At 45.8% G+C, this 21,070-nt stretch overlaps 1 protein-coding gene across 1 annotated transcript in view; it reads right to left on the bottom strand.

The window, feature by feature from the left end:
- antxr2a (ANTXR cell adhesion molecule 2a) overlaps positions 1-21,070 on the bottom strand; it is a 307,229-nt gene that overhangs the window by 191,988 nt on the left and 94,171 nt on the right. The window contains exons 9-10 of the mRNA XM_068038944.1: positions 18,829-18,927; positions 11,341-11,413 (exon numbers count right to left, since the gene is read on the bottom strand). Coding sequence (XP_067895045.1) covers positions 11,341-11,413; positions 18,829-18,927 — 172 coding nt within the window. The remainder of the gene's footprint in view (positions 1-11,340; positions 11,414-18,828; positions 18,928-21,070) is intronic.

The following is a 21,070-nucleotide window of genomic DNA, read 5'->3' as shown; positions in this document are numbered from 1 at the left end:
TTGGCACGGAAACCACAAATAGCTTACCTGGTAGACACGAGCGGACCAGCTGTGGCAGGACTAATAGCGTTTAAGGGCCTCAATAGTGTGACCATCCACGAGGTCACGAGGTACCCATCACAGCAGAAAAGACTAAGGGTACCTGCATTGAGTCAGTCCACAACCTACAATAAATGCACCCAGACAGGTTTGACGCCAAAGGAGATTTCAAAGGCGATGCTGTACTGCACCTCAGAGAGGTTGCAATTCCGTCAATCAACCCTCCCAGAAAGTGCAGTGTGCACATACAAGAAAATCTTAAACGCGAGTTGGATGACATGGAACGCAATGGCATCATCTGTCGTGTGCATCATTACGCATACTGGTGCAGCTCAATTATGTGTGTGCTAAAGAAGGATGGAGCAGTCAGGGTATGTCTAGATCTGAGGCATCTAAACCTCTCCCTAAACAGATGCCCCACAAGATTCCAACACTAGAGGAACTGAATCCCAAATTCACAACAGCCAAATTCTTTTCCAAGTTGGATGCCAAACATGGATATTGGTCGGTACACCCAGCTAAGGAATCTCAGGAAGTCACCACCTTCAAAACACCATTTGGATAATATTGTTTCCAGAGACTACCCTTTGGCTTATCTGTCAGTCAAGATCTGTTTCAGCAGCATATGGACAGAATTATAGAAAATGTGCCTGGATGTACATGCATTGCTGTAATGGGCAAAACCAAAGAAGAGCATGACTGAAATCTTCATTCACTGATGGCAGTAGCTTGTCACGAAGGGCTCATTTTTAACAGCAAGAAGTGCCAGGTGAATGCAAGCCAGATCAATTTCTTTGGCTCCATCTATTCAGCTTGCGGAATCTATCCTGACCCAGGCAAAGTCAAAGATGTAAGGCCTATGCCTACCCATCAAGACAAGGAAGATCTACAGAGATGTCTTGAATTTTTCAACTTCTTGGCACCACTTATTCCAATTTTTTCTGACAAAGCATCACCGCTGAGAGAGCTCTTAAAGAAAGACGTACCATATGAATGACAGGAGGACCATCAGTATATGTTTGAGTCTCTCAAACAAGCATTGTCAGCAGAAACCTGTATCCTGCAGTACTATGATCTAAGGAAAAAGACAATCCTGGAAGTCGGCACCTCACAGAAAGGGCTAGGAGCGTGCAACCTGCAGGATGGCAAACCAATTGTATTTGGATCCAAATGTTTATCCTCAGCACAATCCAATTACTCAGAGTGTGAAACATTTGCTCTGATGTTTGGAATCACAAGGTTCCACACCTACCTGTTCAGTAAGCAGTTCACTGTGAAAACTGACCACAAACCACTGGACAGGATCTGGCGCAAACCATTGACAAGCGCACTACCTCAATTATAGCGGCTCTTAGTGAAAGTACAAGGGTATAACTTTGACATCTGCTACAATCCGGGTACCAAAATGGTCACCTCAGATATGCTGAGCAGATTGACAAATCTAAACAAGAATGAAGAAGTTCCACTGGGTCTATAAGTCGACAGCATGGACATCGAGGTGGAGGATGTGCTCAAAATCGATTTATTGCATTTTGGTCAACATAAATGTGACCAACTGCAATCAGAAACAGCCAATGACCCACCACAACTGAAGGCACTGTGGAGAATCATCATAGAAGGATGGCCTGATACGATAAAAGGGGTGTCAGAAACCCTCAGATGCTTTTAGCCTTATAGAGATGAACTCGGTATCTCAAGAGGCGTCACCTTCAAAGGAAAACAAGCGATTGTGCCCAAAGCTCTCTGACAGGACATCTTGTCACAACTTCACCAAGACCATAGGGGTATAGAGTGAACGAGATGACTGGCACGAGACAGTGTTTATTGGCCAGGGATCAACGGTGACATCGAAAGGTTAGTGAGGATGTGCGAGACATGCCAGAGCCACCAGCCACAACAACGCAAAGAACTTCTACACCCTCACAAGATTCCATCAGTCCCTTAGTCCAAAATCGCCACTGATCTATTTTCCGTGAATGGAGATGACTTTATCTTAGTCACCGATTATTGCTCCAAATCTCCAATTGTCAGACAGGTAAAAGACACTTAAGTGCGGTTGTCGCATACACATTGAATGCCATATTCAGTTTATTCCGTGTACCTGAAGAAATTATTTCTGACAATGGGCCACAGTATACGGGCAGACCTGTGCTAAATGGGGTGTAAACCATGTGAAAGCCTCACCACATTACGCTAGATCTAATGGTCTTGCTGAGCGAATGGTTCGCACAGTCAAATCACTGATCCTGAAGTGTAGGAGAACAAAGCAAGACTTTTGTGTTGCCATGCTCCACCTCAGAGCTACACCCATTGATATGGGCTTACCGTCACCAGCAGAGATCATGTTTGGCAGACAAGGGTGAAAGATTCTGCCAAACTGTCATCTGTCTGAATTCTCCAAAATGCAGGAGACACTGCTTGAAAATCAAGAGAAAATGAAGATGATGCATGACCGACAAGCAGGGGGCTGAACTACCTCAACTACTCGTGGGATAAAAGGTCAGGGTCATACACCACACAATAAGAACATGGTTACCCGCAGAGGTATCCAAAGTATGCAGTGAGCCTAAGTCCCATGAGGTTACAACTTCTAGCGGAGCAGTGTTGAAGAGGAACCAAAGCAATTAAGAGAAGTGTGCAATACTCCAATTGCGCACAGCAGACTCTAAAGAACACACTCCAACGATGAGAGTGTGACAGAACCACAGGACAACAAACAACACATTGAAAATACGTCTGCAAGCCAAGAACAGCCAAGGGTGAAATCCACATCTCCAGAAGGTTATACCGTAACAAGATCTGGAACAGTTGTCAAACCACCGAAACGATCTATGAACTCTTAAGCTTCTGCACTCGTAAATTTCACAATCCCTATCTTTATACTTGTAAATTTTATAATCTCTATCCCGTATAACTAATTTTGATATTGTCCAATTTTGTGTGTTTTTACTTGTAGCGTACAAGACGTATCTTTAGAAAGAAAGGGGATGTTTAATGATTGCCTTAAGAGTGATGTCCATTTAAGAACTTAGAATGCTAATGAGCTAAGTACCAGGATGTCATTATGTGACTAGAGGCCGTAGTCACAGTTCTGTATATAGTTTGCTCTGTATTGTATATACTAGTTTAGCTGTTGATAAATCTTTTAGAGATCTGCAAGGAACTGGAATCCACATACCTCACTGTGTTGCTTAAGATAACACAGAGAACACATGACACATGGAATCATACCTTACAGACAATGTCCCAGACACCACCAGCACCATCCCTGGGTATGTTCTGAGGTGGAGGCACAGTGGTATACAGCCGCAAGGGAGTTGCCCTGCGGGTCCTCAACATTGACTCTGGACCCCATGAAGTCTTATGGCATCAGGTCAAACATGGGCTCAAAAACCTCCTGCTGATTACCACCTACCGCCCCCCACATCCCCCTCAGCTGGGTGGGGGACTTAAGTGTCCATCATCAAAAGTGGCTCGATGGCACTACTACTGACGCAGCTGGCCGAGTCCAAAAGGACCTAGCTACTAGACTGGGCGAGCCTACAAGAGAGAAAAACATACCTGATCTCCTCCTCACCAATCAACCAGTCAAAGATGCATCTTCCCATGACAGTATTGGTAGGAGTGACCACCTCACAGTCCTTGTGGAGACAAAGTCCCATCTTCATATTGAGGATACCCTCCATCAGGTTGTGTGGCACTACCACCTTGCTTATTGGGATAAATTTTGAACAGATCCAGCCACTCAAAACTAGGCATCCATGAGGCACTGTGGGCCATCAGCATCAGCGGAATTGTATTCAACCACAATCTGCAACCTCATAGCCTGGCATATACCCCACTCTACCATTACCATCAAGCCAGGAGACCAAACCTGGTTCAATGAAGAGTGCAGGAGAGCATGCGAGGAGCAACACCAGGCATACCTCAAAATGAGGGATCAACCTGATGAAGCTACATCACAGGGCTACTTGCATGCCAAACAGTGGAAGCAGCATGCAATAGACAGAGCTAAGTGATCCCACACCAACAGATCAGATCTAAGCTCGGCAGACCTGCCACATCCAGGCGTGAATGATGGTGGACAATTAAACAACTAATAAGAGGAACAGGCTCTACAAATATCCCCATCCTCAATGACTAGTGAGCCCAGCACATCAGTGCAAAAGACGAGGCTGAAGCATTTGCATCCATCTTAAGCCAAAAGTACCAAGTGGATGATCCACCTCGGACTCTTCCTGAGGTCCCCAACATCATAGATGCCAGTCTTCAGCCAATTCGATTCATTACACATGATATCAAGAAATGGTTGAAGGCACTGGACACTGCAAAGGCCCTGATAACATTCTGGCAGTAGTATTGTAAACTTGTGTTCGAGAACTTGCCGCGCCCCTAGCCAAGCATTTCCAGTACAGCTACAACACTGGTATCCACCTGACATTGTGGGAAATTGCCCAGGTATGTCTTCTACAGAAAAAGCAGGACAAATCCAACCCGGCCAATTACTACCCTATCAGTCTACTCTCAATAATCAGCAAAGTGATGGAAGGTGTCATCAACAGTGCTATCAAGCGGCATTTCCTCAGCAATAACCTGCTCAGTGATGCTCAGTTTGGGTTCCGCCAAAGCCACTCAGCTCCTGACCTCATTACAGCCTTGGTTCAAACATGGACAAAAGAGCTGAACTCAAGAGGTGAGGTGAGAGTGGCTGCCCTTGACATCAAGGCAACATTTGACCGAGTATGGCATCAAGGAGCCCTAGCAAAACTGGAGTCAATGGGAATCAGGGAGAAAACCCTCCGCTGGCTGGAGTCATACCTTGCACAAAGGAAGATGGCTGTGGTTGTTGGAGGTCAATCATCTCAATCCCAGGACACCACCACAGGAGTTCCTCAGGGTGGTGTCCCAGGCCCAACCATTTTCAGCTGCTTCATCAATGATGTTCCCTACATCAGGTGGTCAAAAGTGGGGATGTTCGCTGATGATTGGACAATGTTCAGCACCAGTCACGACTCCTCAAATAATGTAGCAGCCCGTGTCCATATGCAGCAAGACCTGCACAATGGCTTGGCCTGATAAGTGGCAATTTACATTCACGCCACACAGGCAATGACCATCTCCAACAAGGGAAAATCCAAGCATCTGCCCTTAACATTCAATGGCATGACCACCACTAGATCCCCCACTATCACCATCTTGGGGGATACCATTGACCAGAAACTGAACTGGACCAGCCGTATATGTACTGTGGCCACAAGAGCAGGTCAGAGGCTAGGAATCCTGAGGCGAGTAACCCACCTCCTGACTCCCCAAAGCCTGTCCACCATCTACAAGGCACAAGTCAGGAGTGTGATGGAATACTCTCCACTTGCCTGGATGAGTGCAGCTCCAAAAACACTCAAGACGCTCGACACCATCCAGGACAAAGCAGTCCGCTTGATTGGGATGGGAATAAATGCTGGCCTGGCCAGCAATGCCCACGTCCCATGAAAGAATTTAAAAAATGGAACAGACCCTTGCAGCTCCAGTTATTCCTCTCTCTGTTGGTATCTCACATCCCCATCAGAACAGCCAACACTCATACTCACCCTCAGTCTCTTGGCATCTTGCACTCTTGCTTCACTGTCATCCTCCCAAAATGGTGTCCTTCCCTCCTCTCCACACCAGCCATTACAGTCACTCAAACCTCTCTGCTTTCTCTCCTTGCAAAGAGAACAAACAGCCTTGGCAAGAGGTAGAGTGCCAGGGTTGGTGAGGGGGTGGGCGTGGCCCCCTATTGACAGGCACCTTGAAAGCCACCGGCAATTCGTGCTCACCTGCTCCACTGGGAAGGAGGTCTTGTTCTAGGGGGCTGCAGATGACAGCAGTGACCTGCCATGAAAGCCTGAGCCTCCCGAGACAGTGGTGCTCAGACAAGTTGAGGGAGCTGATCTCTGCCTGTAGACCCTATTTGGGGGTCGTGCCTCCTTCCAGCTGGTTCACAGTGTCGATCTTCTCTGTCCCATGGAGGGGCATGCGACTGAAGAGAAGGCATCTGGTGCTGCGGCTGGTGTTGCTCCAGCTGCTGCTGGAGCTGTTGGTGGTGGTGTGGGCTCTGCTCCTCACCCTCAGCATAGGAGCAAGGTGGAGCAGCAAAAGCAGGCAGCAGGAAAGTGCAGCTGAAGTTGAATGAAAGGCAAAACAGGTGAAGCGCATTCTAATAAGTTGGCACTCACCTCTCAAGCAGTGAAAGCACTCTCTGACAGAAGAACTGCTTCAAACAGCAGTTTTTCAATGGCCATGGCTGGAGCTCTTCAGTGTAACTGATCAAAGCTTTCCCAGCTTGTCAGTTTCATTGAGGTAACTCTTCCCACTGTACACTCACCTCGGTGAGTTGCTGACAGGTTGGGAACCAAGTCCCCTGGCTGGGAAATGTAGGATTCAGGGTTAAAATAGGTCTTAATTGCCTTCCTAACTACAAAAACTGCTTCCGAATTATTTACCTGGCAGATCCAAGGGGGTTATAATAAAAGCAAAATACTGCGGATGCTGGAAATCTGAAACAAAAACAAGAAATGCTGGAATCACTCAGCAGGTCTGGCAGCATCTGTGGAAAGGGTTCCGAAGAAGGGTCACTGACCCGAAACGTTAACTCTGCTTCTCTTTCCACAGATGCTGCCAGACCTGCTGAGTGATTCCAGCATTTCTTGTTTTTGTTTCAGATCCAAGGGGGTTCCCTGCTCGCCTTCAATCCACCCCAAGGGAAAGCCAGAAGAGGGTGAAATGACTTTGGGATCCGACCCAACATGAATTTCTGGCCTTTTTTCACCCTGCATACAATGGAACCAGCCTCACTGGGCTAGGAAAATTCTACCTACTGTTTCTGCAGGGGTAAGGATAAGCACCAATATGTTGCACCACGGACATTTGACAAAATTATTGACTTAGCCACGGACATAGGAGCGATTAATCTGTTGATAAAGAGTATATCCAATCTAATGCCATCAAAACACAGTCCAATTTCAAACACATTGCTCCCTATAAATAGAGCAGCTAAGCATGCAAATATCAATGGAGAGCAGCACAACAGTATTAGCTAGCTAGGAGGCAAAATAGTATGCAATGCCAATGCGAATTACTTTTGCCATTACTTTTGCTGCTAGGTTATTTTAAAACACAAGATTAAAGGTTTGAAGCAGGGGTATCCAACATTTTTATGTGTGGGACCATATTATAATTTTGTCTTGCATAGTGGGACAGTGAGACAATTTCAGAAAGATAAAGGCATTAAATATTTATCTTACTATGAATCAAAACAACAACAAAGGTGCATTTTTGTGAAGAAGCTTTAAATGAGAACACTAATTTATTGACTTACTTTCTGGTCACTATGTTGAACACTGATTTCATGAGATACCTGGCATTTTTTTGCTTGCACAAGTAGTCAATGTTTGCCTGCAAACTTGTAGAATGCAGAGTATTCCGGATAGCTGTTCATTGTCAGGAGTGATCTTGATTGCTCTCTCTCCCACTTCTCTCTCTCTCTGTTTGGATGACTGTCACTCTCTCTGTCGCTCTCTCCCCCTCCTTTTCCGTGTCTCCGCTCTGTGTCGTCCCTCCCTCTCTGTGTCATCCCTCCCTCTCTGTGCTGTCCACCCCTCCCCTGTGTCATTCCTTCCTCGCTCTCTCTCTTTGTGCCCCCATTCTCTCTCCCTCTCTGTGCCCCCACTCTCTCTCTCTCTGCCCCTTGTATCTCTGCTCCTCTCTCTTCTCTCTGCTCTCTCCACCCACTCTCTCTGCCTCTCTCTCTCCCTCCCACTCTCTCTGTCCCCTCTCTCTCTCTCTCTCTGCCTCCCTCGCTCTCTCCCTGCATGCCTCTCTCTCTCTCTCTGCCTCCCTACCTCTCTCTCCCCCCTCTCCCCTCCCTCCCTCTCCTCCCTCTCTGTCCCTTTCTCTCTGATACTTGCAGAGAGTGGGAACTCTCAGCTTTGTGATTGCTCAGTTTAAAAAAAAAATCACAGCCTTCAGTTTCACTGCTGACACGTGTTTAGAGCAGGAACAGAGCTTCCAATTTGTGGTTTTCTCACGGGCTTTTAAAAATAAATCGGAACCCGCCGGAAAACCCCAAACCTGTCCAAATTGGTAGCGCTGCTCCCGCTCTAAACACGTGTCAGCTGTGGAACTGATGACTCCCGATTTTTTTTTTTAAAACTAACTGGTCTGGAAGAAGAAGTCAATGGAAAATTTCTCATCCCTGAAATTACCAGTCACGAACCCCAAAATTTTTGCCACAGACACTGGTATCCATGTACAGACATGTTGCCGACCCCTGTGCAGGGGGCCAAGAGAAGGGAATGGGAGCAGGTGGCCAGGGAGACCAGTCCCCAGAGTCTGGCCCTGGGAGCCCGGCAGCAGTGTTGCTGGAGGTTCAATGATCTTACACAGGTGGTCAAAGTCAGTGAATGCATCTTCACATGGCCTCTCCTACTCATCACTCCTTCAATCTCACACACTGCTCAATGCCCTGCACCGCTATCGCTCATCCGTCAGCAATCTCTAGCAATCAGGCCTCATGCCTAATTTCAGATAATCCACCTCACCCTCACCCTCAGACAGATACCAATACTGCCAGCCTCACACTCACCTCTTGCTCCTTCCACATATCTCCAGCTATTCTGTTATTGCAGACACATCACCCAAACACAGTACAACACAATCACTGACATTCTTCACTCTCTCTTGAGGGACAAGGTGACCTATAAAAGGATCAAGGAAGCAGAGCAAAAGTGGACAAGGTCAGGCACATCTACATCACCTAAACTCTCCAAATTATGGTGCAGTATGCATCATAGAATGCATTCAGCATTGCTGAGGGCATTCAGGATGACGGTATGTTACTGCCTTATCCCCCTTTTTAAAACACACCTCACCCTCATCCTGCTATCTAGCATGGAATGCAAGCTGCTTATGTTGTGACCATGCACATCTTGCTTTCCACCCCACTGCACTTCCCTTAACTCAGCCTCCTCACTTCTCCATTTCTGCTTTCAGCTATCCAAGAACTGCCATCTGCTCAGCCTCATGAGAGGAAGGGAAAGAGAGAGAGGGAGGAGAAGGGCAAAAGAAAGGAGGAAGGAAAGAGAGAGGGGAGAGGATGGCTACTCGCTGTCACCTTCATCCTAACCCATTATCAACCCATGTCACTAGGGTACCTCCAATTTGTGCGCTTTCATTTTTGCTGAGAATTTTGCACGGAACGTTATCAAGTGCCTTCTGAAGGTCCATATAGACAACATCTATAGACAATCCCATATCCACCATGTTAATGACCTCCTCAAAGAACTCAACAAGTTTAGTTAGCATGACATATCCTTCACAAGTCCATGCTAACTCTTTATGATCAGATCATACTTGTCCATATGCTCGGCCATTTTTCACTGCTGATGATTCCAATAACATCTCCACAAATGATGTAAAAAACTGTCAGGACTATAATTTTAAATAATCACATGACACTTGCAATTTTCCAATCCAAAGGCACAATTCCCAAGTCTACAGAACTTTGGAAAATGTGACTAATGCATCTGCAGTTTCCTTAACTTTTTTTTTATGCACTAGGGTGAGAAACATCCAGTCCTGGAGATCTATTGCCATTTTATTTTTATTTATATTAATTCTCAAAAAATTCAACCATGCTAGTGAGACTGTCCTTTTCCAGAAGCTGTATTGGGACTCTCTAATGACCTGTTCTTTGTCTAGATAGTCATGCAAATTGGTTTAGAAATTGATCTGCATTGCATGTGTTTTATTGGCATATAAGTACAAAAAAGGATTAATTTGTGGGGTTAATGCTCTGTGCCCCATGAATGCCTGAAAAACATTGGTCCCAAAATTGGACTGGGCTATTTGACAGGCTAATGAAAGGGCTTAATATCTATTTAAGGATCCTTACAAGAGTTTGAGCTACCCTGAGTGAAGCAGGGCTCGGAGCTGTTCTACTTAGGTTTTCGGGACAAAGATGTGGCCTAGTCAGCAGTGGGCATCGAGCAGGTAAGCAAATTGTTTTTCCATTCTGTTCAGCCAGCTCCACAATACTTCCAATGGCTGCTGCTGGCCACATTATGTCTCCCTCCTGCTATCCTACACTCCTCTGCCAGAGTTCTCCTTCGAGCAAAACAGATGACCAGAAATTTAATGTATCTATCAGATAAACTGTGTGCGGAGGTGCGGCAGGCACCCACAGCTCACCCGGAATATTTAGATGAAGGAAAAGACCAATTTCTTGATCTTTGGACCTCCACTTTTGGGTGCAGTGATCACTCTCTGCCTATTTTCCACATTTAGAAACCACCTAAAGGAAATTCCAAGCCATTAGCTCCAATGATCATTTCTAGTCATTTCCTCATAACTAAAGATATGCTAACTGTTCTCTAATTTTCCAGTTCTGACAAGTTGCCCTTTTTGAATATTGGCACATGAGTTTCCCTCCAATTCATGGGAATAATCTCTGGCTTCAGCAAGCTGTTACATATGTAAGTAAAAGGCTCATTTAGCACATTACCTATTTCACCGGGCACCCTCAGGTAAAGGTCTGCTACCCGACCCGAACCCGACGGGACCCGACAATGTGTCGGATTCGGGTTGGGTCGGGTTGTACTTCCGGGTCCGGCATTCGGGCTCGGGTCAGGCCGGGTCGGGTCGGACACGCTCTATCACAGGTAAATAGCTTCACTGTTAATGTAATGTTTTGACTAGAAAGGTGGCTTTGTTACAGTTATTTTAAGCTTGTGCAGATCAGCAACGTGAAAAACGGAAGGTAAGTTAACTGATGGTCGGTCGGGTCGGGCCGGGCACGGGAAGAAAATGGAAGAACTCGGGCCTGGTCGGGCTTGGGTCAGGTTTTTTTTTGCAGACCTGAGCAGGCCTTTACCCACAGGTGACTGCCAACAGGATCAGCAGTCCGATATGTTTCGAGACCCCCTTATTCATTCCAGGATTATATTGACTTGATAACTTACAACCATGCATTGCATTAATGATCACTTAGCACAGCCAACCGGAGGGAAAACTGAAGCAAAGTAGCCATTTAATACCTCTGCCGTGTCCTGGGAGTTCACCTGAATCTGTCATGAGGAATTGATTTCTGACGCCAACTTTGGTTACATATAGTGCAAAAATAGATGGAAGATAATCATGTGATATGTAATGATCAATAATGAAACTCTACGCAGTGCAGTATGAAGTGAAACTCGGACGTTCAATGATATCCTGCCAGATGTCTGGTTATTTATAATTACAGACTTACAAGAAATAAGTACTTACTGCCCCACTTCCTGCAGCCTGGGTGCTGGGCACAGCAGGTAATTATCTGTCGCCATGCCACTTGGTCTCTCATCTGGAAAATGAATCATTGCATGAATTCCTTATACTGAACTGTTTAATGAACTGGCGAATAAACTTGTTTCCGAAGGTAGTAAATTTAACACATTTTTTTTTTTAAAAAAGGCCATTAAACTTTGCAGCAAGAATGAGACAGATTAACATCAAAACAACACATACATTCTGGGAAATTTATCTCCAGAAGTTTATGGATAAACAAATTGACTAAATTCGATGGCTTCAACCTAGAGAAAAAATTGCATATTTAATGATTTCTCCCAAAGAAATCTACTGTTACAAAGAACAAAGAACAGTACAGCACAGGAACAGGCCATTCGGCCCTCCAAGCCTGCGCCGATCTTGATGCCTGTCTAAACTAAAACCTTCTGCACTTCCGGGGTCCGTATCCCTCTATTCCCATCCTATTCATGTATTTGTCAAGATGTCTCTTAAACGTCTCTATGGTACCTGCTTCCACCACCTCTCCCTGGCAGCAAGTTCCAGGCACTCACCACCCTCTGTGTAAAAAACTTGCCCCGCACATCCCCTCTAAACTTTGCCCCTCTCACCTTAAACCTATGTGCCCTAGTAACTGACTCTTCCACCCTGGGAAAAAGCTTCTGACTATCCACTCTGTCCATGCCGCTCATAACTTTGTAAACCTCCATCATGTTGCCCCTCCACCTCCGTCGTTCCAGTAAAAACAATCCGAGTTTTTCCAACCTCTCCTCATAGCTAATGCCCTCCAGACCAGGCAACATCCTGGTGAACCTCCTCTGTACCCTCTCCAAAGCCTCCACGTCCTTCTGGTAGTGTGGCGACCAGAATTGCACGCAATATTCGAAGTGTGGCCTAACTAAGGTTCTGTACAGCTGCAACATGACTTGCCAATTTTTATACTCTATGCCCCGACCGATGAAGGCAAGCATGCCGTATGCCTTCTTGACTACCTTATCCACCTGCGTTGCCACTTTCAGTGAGCTGTGGACCTGTACGCCCAGATCTCTCTGCCTGTCAATACTCCTAAGGGTTCTGCCATTTACTGTATACTTCCCACCTGTATTAGATCTTCCAAAATGCATTACCTCACATTTGTCCAGATTAAACTCCATCTGCCATTTCTCCGCCCAAGTCTCCAACCGATCTATATCCTGCTGTATCCTCTGACAATCCTCATCATTATCCGCAACTCCACCAACCTTTGTGTCGTCCGCAAACTTACTAATCAGACCAGCTACATTTTCCTCCAAATCATTTATATATACTACAAACAGCAAAGGACCCAGCACTGATCCCTGCGGAACACCACTAGTCATAGCCCTCCATTCAGAAAAGCACCCTTCCACTGCTACCCTCTGTCTTCTATGACCAAGCCAGTTCTGTATCCATCTTGCCAGCTCACCTCTGATCCCGTGTGACTTCACCTTTTGTACCAGTCTGCCATGAGGGACCTTGTCAAAAGCTTTATAGAAGTCCATATAGACAACATTCACTGCCCTTCCTTCATCAATCATCTTCGTCACTTCCTCAAAAAACTCAATCAAGTTAGTGAGACACGACCTCCCCTTCACACAACCATGTTGCCTCTCGCTAATAATTTCATTTGTTTCCAAATGGGATTAAATCCTGTCCCGAAGAATCCTCTCTAATAATTTCCCTACCACTGACGGAAGGCTCACCGGCCTATAATTTCCTGGATTATCATTGCTACCCTTCTTAAACAAAGAAACAATATTGGCTATTCTCCAGTCCTCTGGGACCTCACCTGTTGCCAATGAGGATACAAAGATTTCTGACAAGGCTCCAGCAATTTCTTCCCTTGCCTCCCTCAGTATTCTGGGGTAGATCCCATCAGGCCCTGGGGACTTATCTACCTTAATGCTTTGCAAGACGCCCAACACCTTCTCCTTTTTGATAACGACATGACCCAGACTACCAGACTATCTACACTCCCTTCCCTAGACTCATCATCCACCAAGTCCCTCTCTTTGGTAAATACTGATGCAAAGTACTCATTTAGTACCTCGCCCATTTCCTCTGGCTCCACACATAGATTCCCTCCTCTGTCCTTGAGTGGGCCAACCCTTTCCCTGGTTACCCTCTTGCTCTTTATATACGTATAAAAAGCCTTGGGATTCTCCTTAATCCTGTTTGCCAATGACTTTTCATGACCCCTTTTAGCCCTCCTAACTCCTTGCTTAAGTTCCTTCCTACTGCCTTTATATTCCTCAAGGGCTTCGTCTGTTCGCCTTCCAGCCCTTACGAATGCTTCCTTTTTCTTTTTGACAAGGCTCACAATATCCCTCGTTATCCAAGGTTCCCGAAACTTGCCAAACTTATCCTTCTTCCTCACAGGAACATGTCGGTCCTGGATTCTAATCAACTGACGTTTAAAAGACTCCCACATGTCAGATGTTGATTTACCCTCAAATAGCCACCCCCAATCTAAATTCTTCAGTTCTGTCACTCTGGTATTGGCCTATATAGCCAGTCCAGGCGCTGCTCCACAAACCACTGACCACCTCCAGACGCTTACCCATTGTCTCCCGAGACAAGGAGGCCAAAGAAGAAGAAGCCTTCCCCCAATTTAGCACCTTCACCCGAGGACTACTCTTATCCTTATCCACAAGTACCTTAAAACTTACAGAATTATGGTCACTGTTCCCGAAATGCTCCCCTACTGAAACTTCGACCTCCTGGCCAGGCTCATTCCCCTATACCAGGTCCAGTACGGCCCCATCCCTAGTTGGACTATCTACATATTGTTTCAAGAAGCCCTCCTGGATGCTCCTTACAAATTTTGCCCCATCCAAGCCCCTAGCACTAAGTGAGTCCCAGTCAATATTGGGGAAGTTAAAATCACCCACCACTACAACCCGGTTACCTTTACATCTTTCCAAAATCTGTCTACAGTCAAACAGATTCTCAAAAGATTCATTTCTGTAGAATCCTATGTTCTCCAATATACCTTTAGTAACATTAAACTGCTTCCAGATAGTAAGTGTCACACTTTAGCAGTTTTGAAAGCACAGAATCTGTTACACCTTCCTAAGGGCTCAAAAGAAGCACTTTACCACTGTTCACTGGGGGGGGGGGGGGGGAGAGGGAAATGGGAGTAAAAAGGGATGGAGGTGGGACAGCGGACGGGCAGAGGGGGATGGAGGAGGGAGAGGGAGGAGGTAGGGAGGTCGGAGGGGGAGATGTGGGGAAGAAGGGGGATTGATGGGAGGGAGACGGAGGGGGAATGATGAGAGGGAGGAACAATGATAGGGAGGGAGGGAAGGAGGGGGAGTGAGCAGAACAGGGGCAAATGGGAGGCACTTATTTACGCCTTCAAATGGGCACAACAGCATCAAATTACTAGGTAAAAGGCAGAAAACCGTTTTTTCCAAAAATTGCAATGTAGCAGATATATGGTTATATATATGAAAACATTAAAGTAGAATCATCCTAGATCTTCCACTTGATGCGAGACAGACAATTCCACAATAAGACACTCCCAGCAGAAAGCACATCTTGGAAAATTAAAAGCACAAAGACCATGAGGGAGCTTTTTACAGGCAAGGGGAGGCAGGTTTGGGTGTGTGCGGGGGGTTAAATCCCCAAAACATGACATTGGGTCAGGATCCCTCTTCTGGCTTTCACCCAGGCGGCATTGCAGGCAAGCAGGGAGCCCCCGTGGAGCTGTCTTGCATTTCACTTACCTTAGTTGGACTGCCCTGCTCTCAGCCTTTACCATGGCATGGGAGCAGGATATACAGCATTACCTTCCACCTCTGCTGAGGGGAAAGGTGAGAAGCAACGGCAAGACTATCACCAAAAGCAGCTGCCTTCTCCTCAGCCAAATTACACTCCAGAGGGCAGAGGGGATGGATATAGAGATCCAGCTGGAAGGAGGCGAGACTCCCAACACAGGGTCTACAGGCAGAAGTTCAGCTCTCTCGACATGTGTGAACACCAGTGCCTCAGGAGATTCAGGCTTTCACAGCAGGTGATTGCTGATATCTGCAGTCTCCTGGAACAAGTCCTCCTTCCTAGTGGAGCAGATGGGCATGCATTGCCCATGGCAGTCAAGGTTCCTGTCACTGGAGGGCCATTCCCTGCAGCCCCCTGCACCCCCCAGGCTCTCTGCCTTTCACAAAGTTGTGTGCTCTCTTCCGCTGCAAGGAGAGAAAGCTGAGAATTATGAGTGTTAGAAATGACTTGTGTGGATAGGAGCGAAGGACAATATTTGTGAAGCGTGACAATCAGGCATGGGTGTAAAGGCAATAGGATGAGGGTGAGTGTGAGTGTTGGCTGTTCTGATGGGATTGTGAGGTGCCTAGAGAGAGAGGAATGAGCACAGCTGCAAAATATGTTGGTCTGAGGATTGCTGTGCAGGAGAATGCTGGGAAAGTCTGAGTGTGGGATTCAGCATCTGAAAGTGTTATGCCACTCATTGTTCCCACCCTCCTGAGGCTCTTGATCCACTTGGTGCATGGTCTCAAAGTTGGAGGGATCACATTCTCCTGCTGACTTCCTCGGTCACTTCTATCCATACCTGCTTGTTTAGAGAGGTTGTCCTCTTCCTCCTCTCCTTGGGAAAGATCACCTCACTACAGTCCCTCCAATCTCACTGGAGGAACTCCAGGTAAGAATGAGAGACCAGGGTTTCCTCTCCATTCCTGTGGTTGCTGCAGCCTTGGGAACCCATTTCCAAATAAGCCCATCAGACCCTCGCCGGGGTCTCTAATTAAAAATCCTTCCTTTAACGGATCCAGCGCGTCATCCCTCCCACCCTCCCTGATTGGTTGGAGAACTCGGAAGCAGGACACTAATGCTGAAGTTGAAGAGCAACAGCAAAGCCTGCTCCAGATTAAAACGGATTCCTGACCCATTAACAGTCCCACTATTTCGGCCCTCATGAGCTGGCATATCACCCACACTACCGTTACCATCAAGCCAAGGATCAACCCTGGTTCAATGAGGAGTGCAGGAGAGCATGCCAGAAGCAGCACCTGGCATACCTAAAAAAGAGGTAGCATCCTGGTGAAGTTAAAACACAGGACTACATGCATGCTAAACAGCATAAGCAATATGTTAAAGACAGAGCTAAGCAATCCCACAAACAATGGATCAGATCAAAGCCCTGCAGTCCTGCCACATCCAGTTATGAATAGTGGTGGACAATTAAACAACTGACAGGAGGCAGAGGCTCCACAAATATCCCCATCCTCAATGACTGGGGAGCCCAGCACATCAGTGCAACAGACAAGACTGAAGCACTTGCAACCATCTTCAGCCGGAAGTGCCGACTGGATGATCCAACTCGGCCTCCTCCTGAGGTCCCCAGAATCACAGATGCCAGTCTTCAGTCAATTCAATTCACTCCACGTGACATCAAGAAATGGCTGAAGGTACTGGATACTGCAAAGGCTATGGGCCCTGACAACATCCCACCAAGAGTGGTGCTCCAGAATTAGCCATGCCCTAGCCAAGTTGTGCCAGTACAGCTACAACACTGGCATCTACCCAACAATGTGGAAAATTGCCCAGCTATGTCCTGTCCACAAAAAGCAGGACAAATCCAATAGAGCTAATTACCGCCCCATGAAAGTGATGGAAGATGTATTTGACAGTGCAATCGTGACACTTCCTCAGCAATAACTTGCTCACCAATGCTCAGTTTGAGTTCCGCCAGGATCACTCGGTTCCAGACCTCATTATAACCTTGGTCAAACATAGATAAAAGAGCTGAATTCAAGAGGTGAGGTGAGAGTGACTGCCCTTGTCATCAAGGCAGCATTTCACCAAGTGTGACATCAAGAAGTCCCAGCAAAATTTAAGTCAATGGGAATCAGGGAAAAACACTCCACTGGTTGAAGTCATTCCTCGCACAAAGGAAGATGGTTGTGGTTGTTGTAGGCTAATCATCTCAGCCCCAAGCCATCGCTGCAGGGGTTCCTCAGGATAGTGTCCTTGGCCTAACCATCTTCAGCTGCTTCATCAATGACCTTCCCTCCATCAAAAGGTCAGAAGTGGGGATGTTCGCTGATGATTGTACGATGTTCAGTATGATTCACAACTCCTCAGATACTGAAGCAGTCTGTTCCCACATGCAGCAAGGCCTGGACAACATTCAGGCTTGGGGTGATAAGTGGCACGCACTATTCGTACCACACAAGTGGCAGGCAATGACCATCTCAAACAAGAGAGTGACTAACCGTCACCCCAGGATGTTCAATTGCATTATCATCGCTGAATCCCCCACCATCAACATTCTGGTGGTTATCATTGACCAGAAACTGAACTGGACCAGCCATATAAATACCATGGCTACAAGAGCTGGTCAGAGGCTGGGAATTCTGCTGCAGGTAACTCAACTACTGACTCCCCAAATCCTGTCTACCATCTACAAGGCACAAGTGAGGAGTGTAATGGAATACAGCCTACTTGGTTGGATGAGTGCAGCTTCTACAGCACCCAAGAAGCTCAATACCATCCAGGACAAAGCAGCTTGCTTAATCGGCACCCCATTCACTACCTCCACCACCACCACACGGTGGCAACAGTGTGTGCCATATACAAGATGCGTTGCAGCAACTCGCCAAGGCTCCTTCGACAACACGTTCCAAATGCACAACCTCTTCCACACAGAAGAACAAGGACAGCAGATGCATGGGAGCATCACCACCTGCAAGTTTCCCTCCAATCCACACGCCATCCTGACTTGGAACTATGTCGCCATTTTTTCACTGTTACTGGGTCAAAATCCTGGATCTCCCTAACAGCACTATGAGTGCATCTATACCAGATGGGGGCTGCAGTGGTTCAAGAAGGCAGCTCACCACCACCTTAAAGGCAATTAGGGATTGGCAACAATGCTCACATTCCATGAACAAAAACAAAGTCCTCAAAATTTCACCCCATGACTTTCCAACCATCAATTTTTATGGACATTGCGCATCCAGGATTTAATAACATGACCTTCCTGCAACCGACACTTCCCACTTGGAGCACTGGATCACGGAATATTGCCCCTCTAATGTACTGACAACTATTTGAGTAAGTAGCAATGGAAACTTGTTGGCAAAGTAATTAGTTCTGTATCCACAAATTTTATGAACATCGATCATTTCTCACAGACCTGTAACACTATCATCAGCACTCAGCAGCAAAACCCCTTTTAATTCCATTTAAACGCAGTGGGGGCACAGTTAACTTCAAATAAGTTTTTCTTTGTTGCACAGTCCCTTAGTTATTTGTCATTTTCTCTTTGTAGTTGATGTTAGCTGTGTTTCTACTTTAAACAATGCAAAGCAGTAGTTTGCACATTTTCGTGTCCATATAGCAAATATTGGAAAATCAAATTGCTCCATAAAATGAAGTTATTATCTGCATATATAATTTATATTAATATAGAAATAAGCATAGATTTATTAGTGTACTTACTTATAATGGTCGAAGCATTTAGGTAGTATCTGCATAAGATAAGATTTGTGCCTCTGCCCGCCATGAAGCCATTTCCCCTTAGCACAACTTCAAATTCTTCTGTAAGTACAGAAATGACAATTTATCACAAAGACTATTTGAGTTTACCGCACAAGACAGTTTGAGCATTCTAGTTACTGCTGTGAAAGAAATACCGTAATTTACTGAAACTTCCAACAGTGCAACATATCCCATTAATTCCAGATTGTTGATAATGGAAAATGAATATTCTAATTAACGCAGTTATTCAACTACACTAATAATAACATAGTGAACCTGCTTCCCTGACCTGCTTGATATCCAGACTACAGAAGGCTAAATCATGTACATTTACTTCAGGTAAAACCAACTGGTGTTTGCAGGAGGAGGGTGAATCTTCTTTTTGAGCTGCTCTTTCATTTTTATTTACCAACTTACCAATCCAAAAATTGTAAAGTTTCAAGGACATTTCTTACAAAAGGATAATTAATCCATTACATACTTTGCTTATGGTACTTTTTAATAGTTTTTGATATTATTTACTGAATTTTTTTGTGCTTCACAAATGCCTGTCTTAGTAAATAAATAGTTGTAAATAGCTTGTAGAAACCCCAGTCTCAATTTTAACATTCTGATGAGTCAAAGAGAGTGGTAATGTAACATGTCATTATATTTAATCTGTGCCCAAATAAGCTAGCAGCTAATCTTATAGGTCAGACAACTCAACAACGTCACAATATAAAAGAAGCATAACTTCTGCATCACAGAGGACAAGTTCTGGTTATGAGAATTACTGTAAAGGAAGCAGTTTGAAAAGTTACTCAAAATTCTAACTTTCGATCAGAAGCAAAGTCAATGAAAATCATAGAAAAATAACATGCCAGAATGCTAGACCAATAGAAAGCTCAATGCTTACTTTCCAGGTATAATACAAATACTGAACAACAACACTTCTCCACAGTTAAATAAGGCATCAATTCTACTACAATTACTGATGTGAAATTGGTAGGTGACAATCACAAAGCACATCTTACAGACTGGAGTAATCCTATAGGCTGCATGTCACAGGAGGTATTTTTGTCTTTGGGCAATAGTGTAAAATGGATAATATTGAATCAGGCACACATTATCTTCTCTTCTTAGGAGTCACTCGGGATCGAGGATGACTTGCTTCCACTCCAGTACAATGAGTTCTGAGATGGGGATAGTGGGGAAAAATGACGTAGAGGTAGATGATCAGCTATGATCTGTTTGAATGGTGGAGCAGGTCCAATAGGCCAAATGGCCTACTCCTGCTCCTATTTCCAATGTTCCTATGGCTGTTAAGTCCAATGCGTGATCTGTAAACTTTGCCACATGGGTGGCAGGTGTTGTTTGAAGGGTCAGGTAGATGAGTAGTTTGGAGGCTTGTGCGCTCCCTCTGATGCCTCGACTTCACCTCCTCTTGTTCCCGATGAAGTGCCTCGAGGTGTTTGATGCCTTCCCGAATGAGTTTTCTCCATTTAGGATGGTCAGGAGCCAGGGACACCAATGAGTTGATGGGTTGTTTGATCTCTTCAGGGATGTTTTGAGGACATCTCTAAAACGTTTCTGCTGTCCTCCTGGGAGTCTCCCACCGTAACCAGGTTGTGAGTCAAACAGCTGTTTCGTGAGTCTGGTGTCAGGTATGCAAATGACAGGTCCCGCCCAGTGGAGCTGGTTTTGGGTGATCAGTGCCCCAATGCTAGGCAGGTTGGCTTGGGAGAGGACGCTGCTGCTGGATTGCCTTTCTTGCCACTGGATTTGGAGGGTTTTGCGGAGGCACCTCTGGTGACACTTCTCCAGTGCTTTGAAATGCCGGCTGTGGGTTGTCCAAGTCTCTGAAGCATGTTGGAGCATAGGGATCACTGCTGCCTGGTAAACCATGATCTTACTGTACGGTTTGAGATACTGATCTTCAAATACTCTCTTTTCAGTCAGTCAAAGGCTGAGCTGGCACATTGGGGGCGATGACCTTGTTGTCTATGTCTGCTTTCGCCGAGAGTAGGCTTCCAAGACATGAAAAATGGTCCACATTTGGTGGGTACAAATGGTGGGTAGAAAGAGCACGAGAGATCCAGCAACTTGCGGACACCAACAACATGTGCAGTTTCTTCAGCGCTGTCAAAGCGATCTATGGCCTAGGCACTCAAGGGACCCCACCGCTGAGAGCCAAGCATGGAGGAGAACTCACCAAGGATAGGGA

The sequence above is a fragment of the Heterodontus francisci genome, chromosome 1 (genome assembly GCF_036365525.1).
Source record: "Heterodontus francisci isolate sHetFra1 chromosome 1, sHetFra1.hap1, whole genome shotgun sequence".
Taxonomy (NCBI): domain Eukaryota; kingdom Metazoa; phylum Chordata; class Chondrichthyes; order Heterodontiformes; family Heterodontidae; genus Heterodontus; species Heterodontus francisci.
Note: the sequence above shows the minus strand (reverse complement) of the source record. Positions and strands in the feature narration are given on the sequence as shown.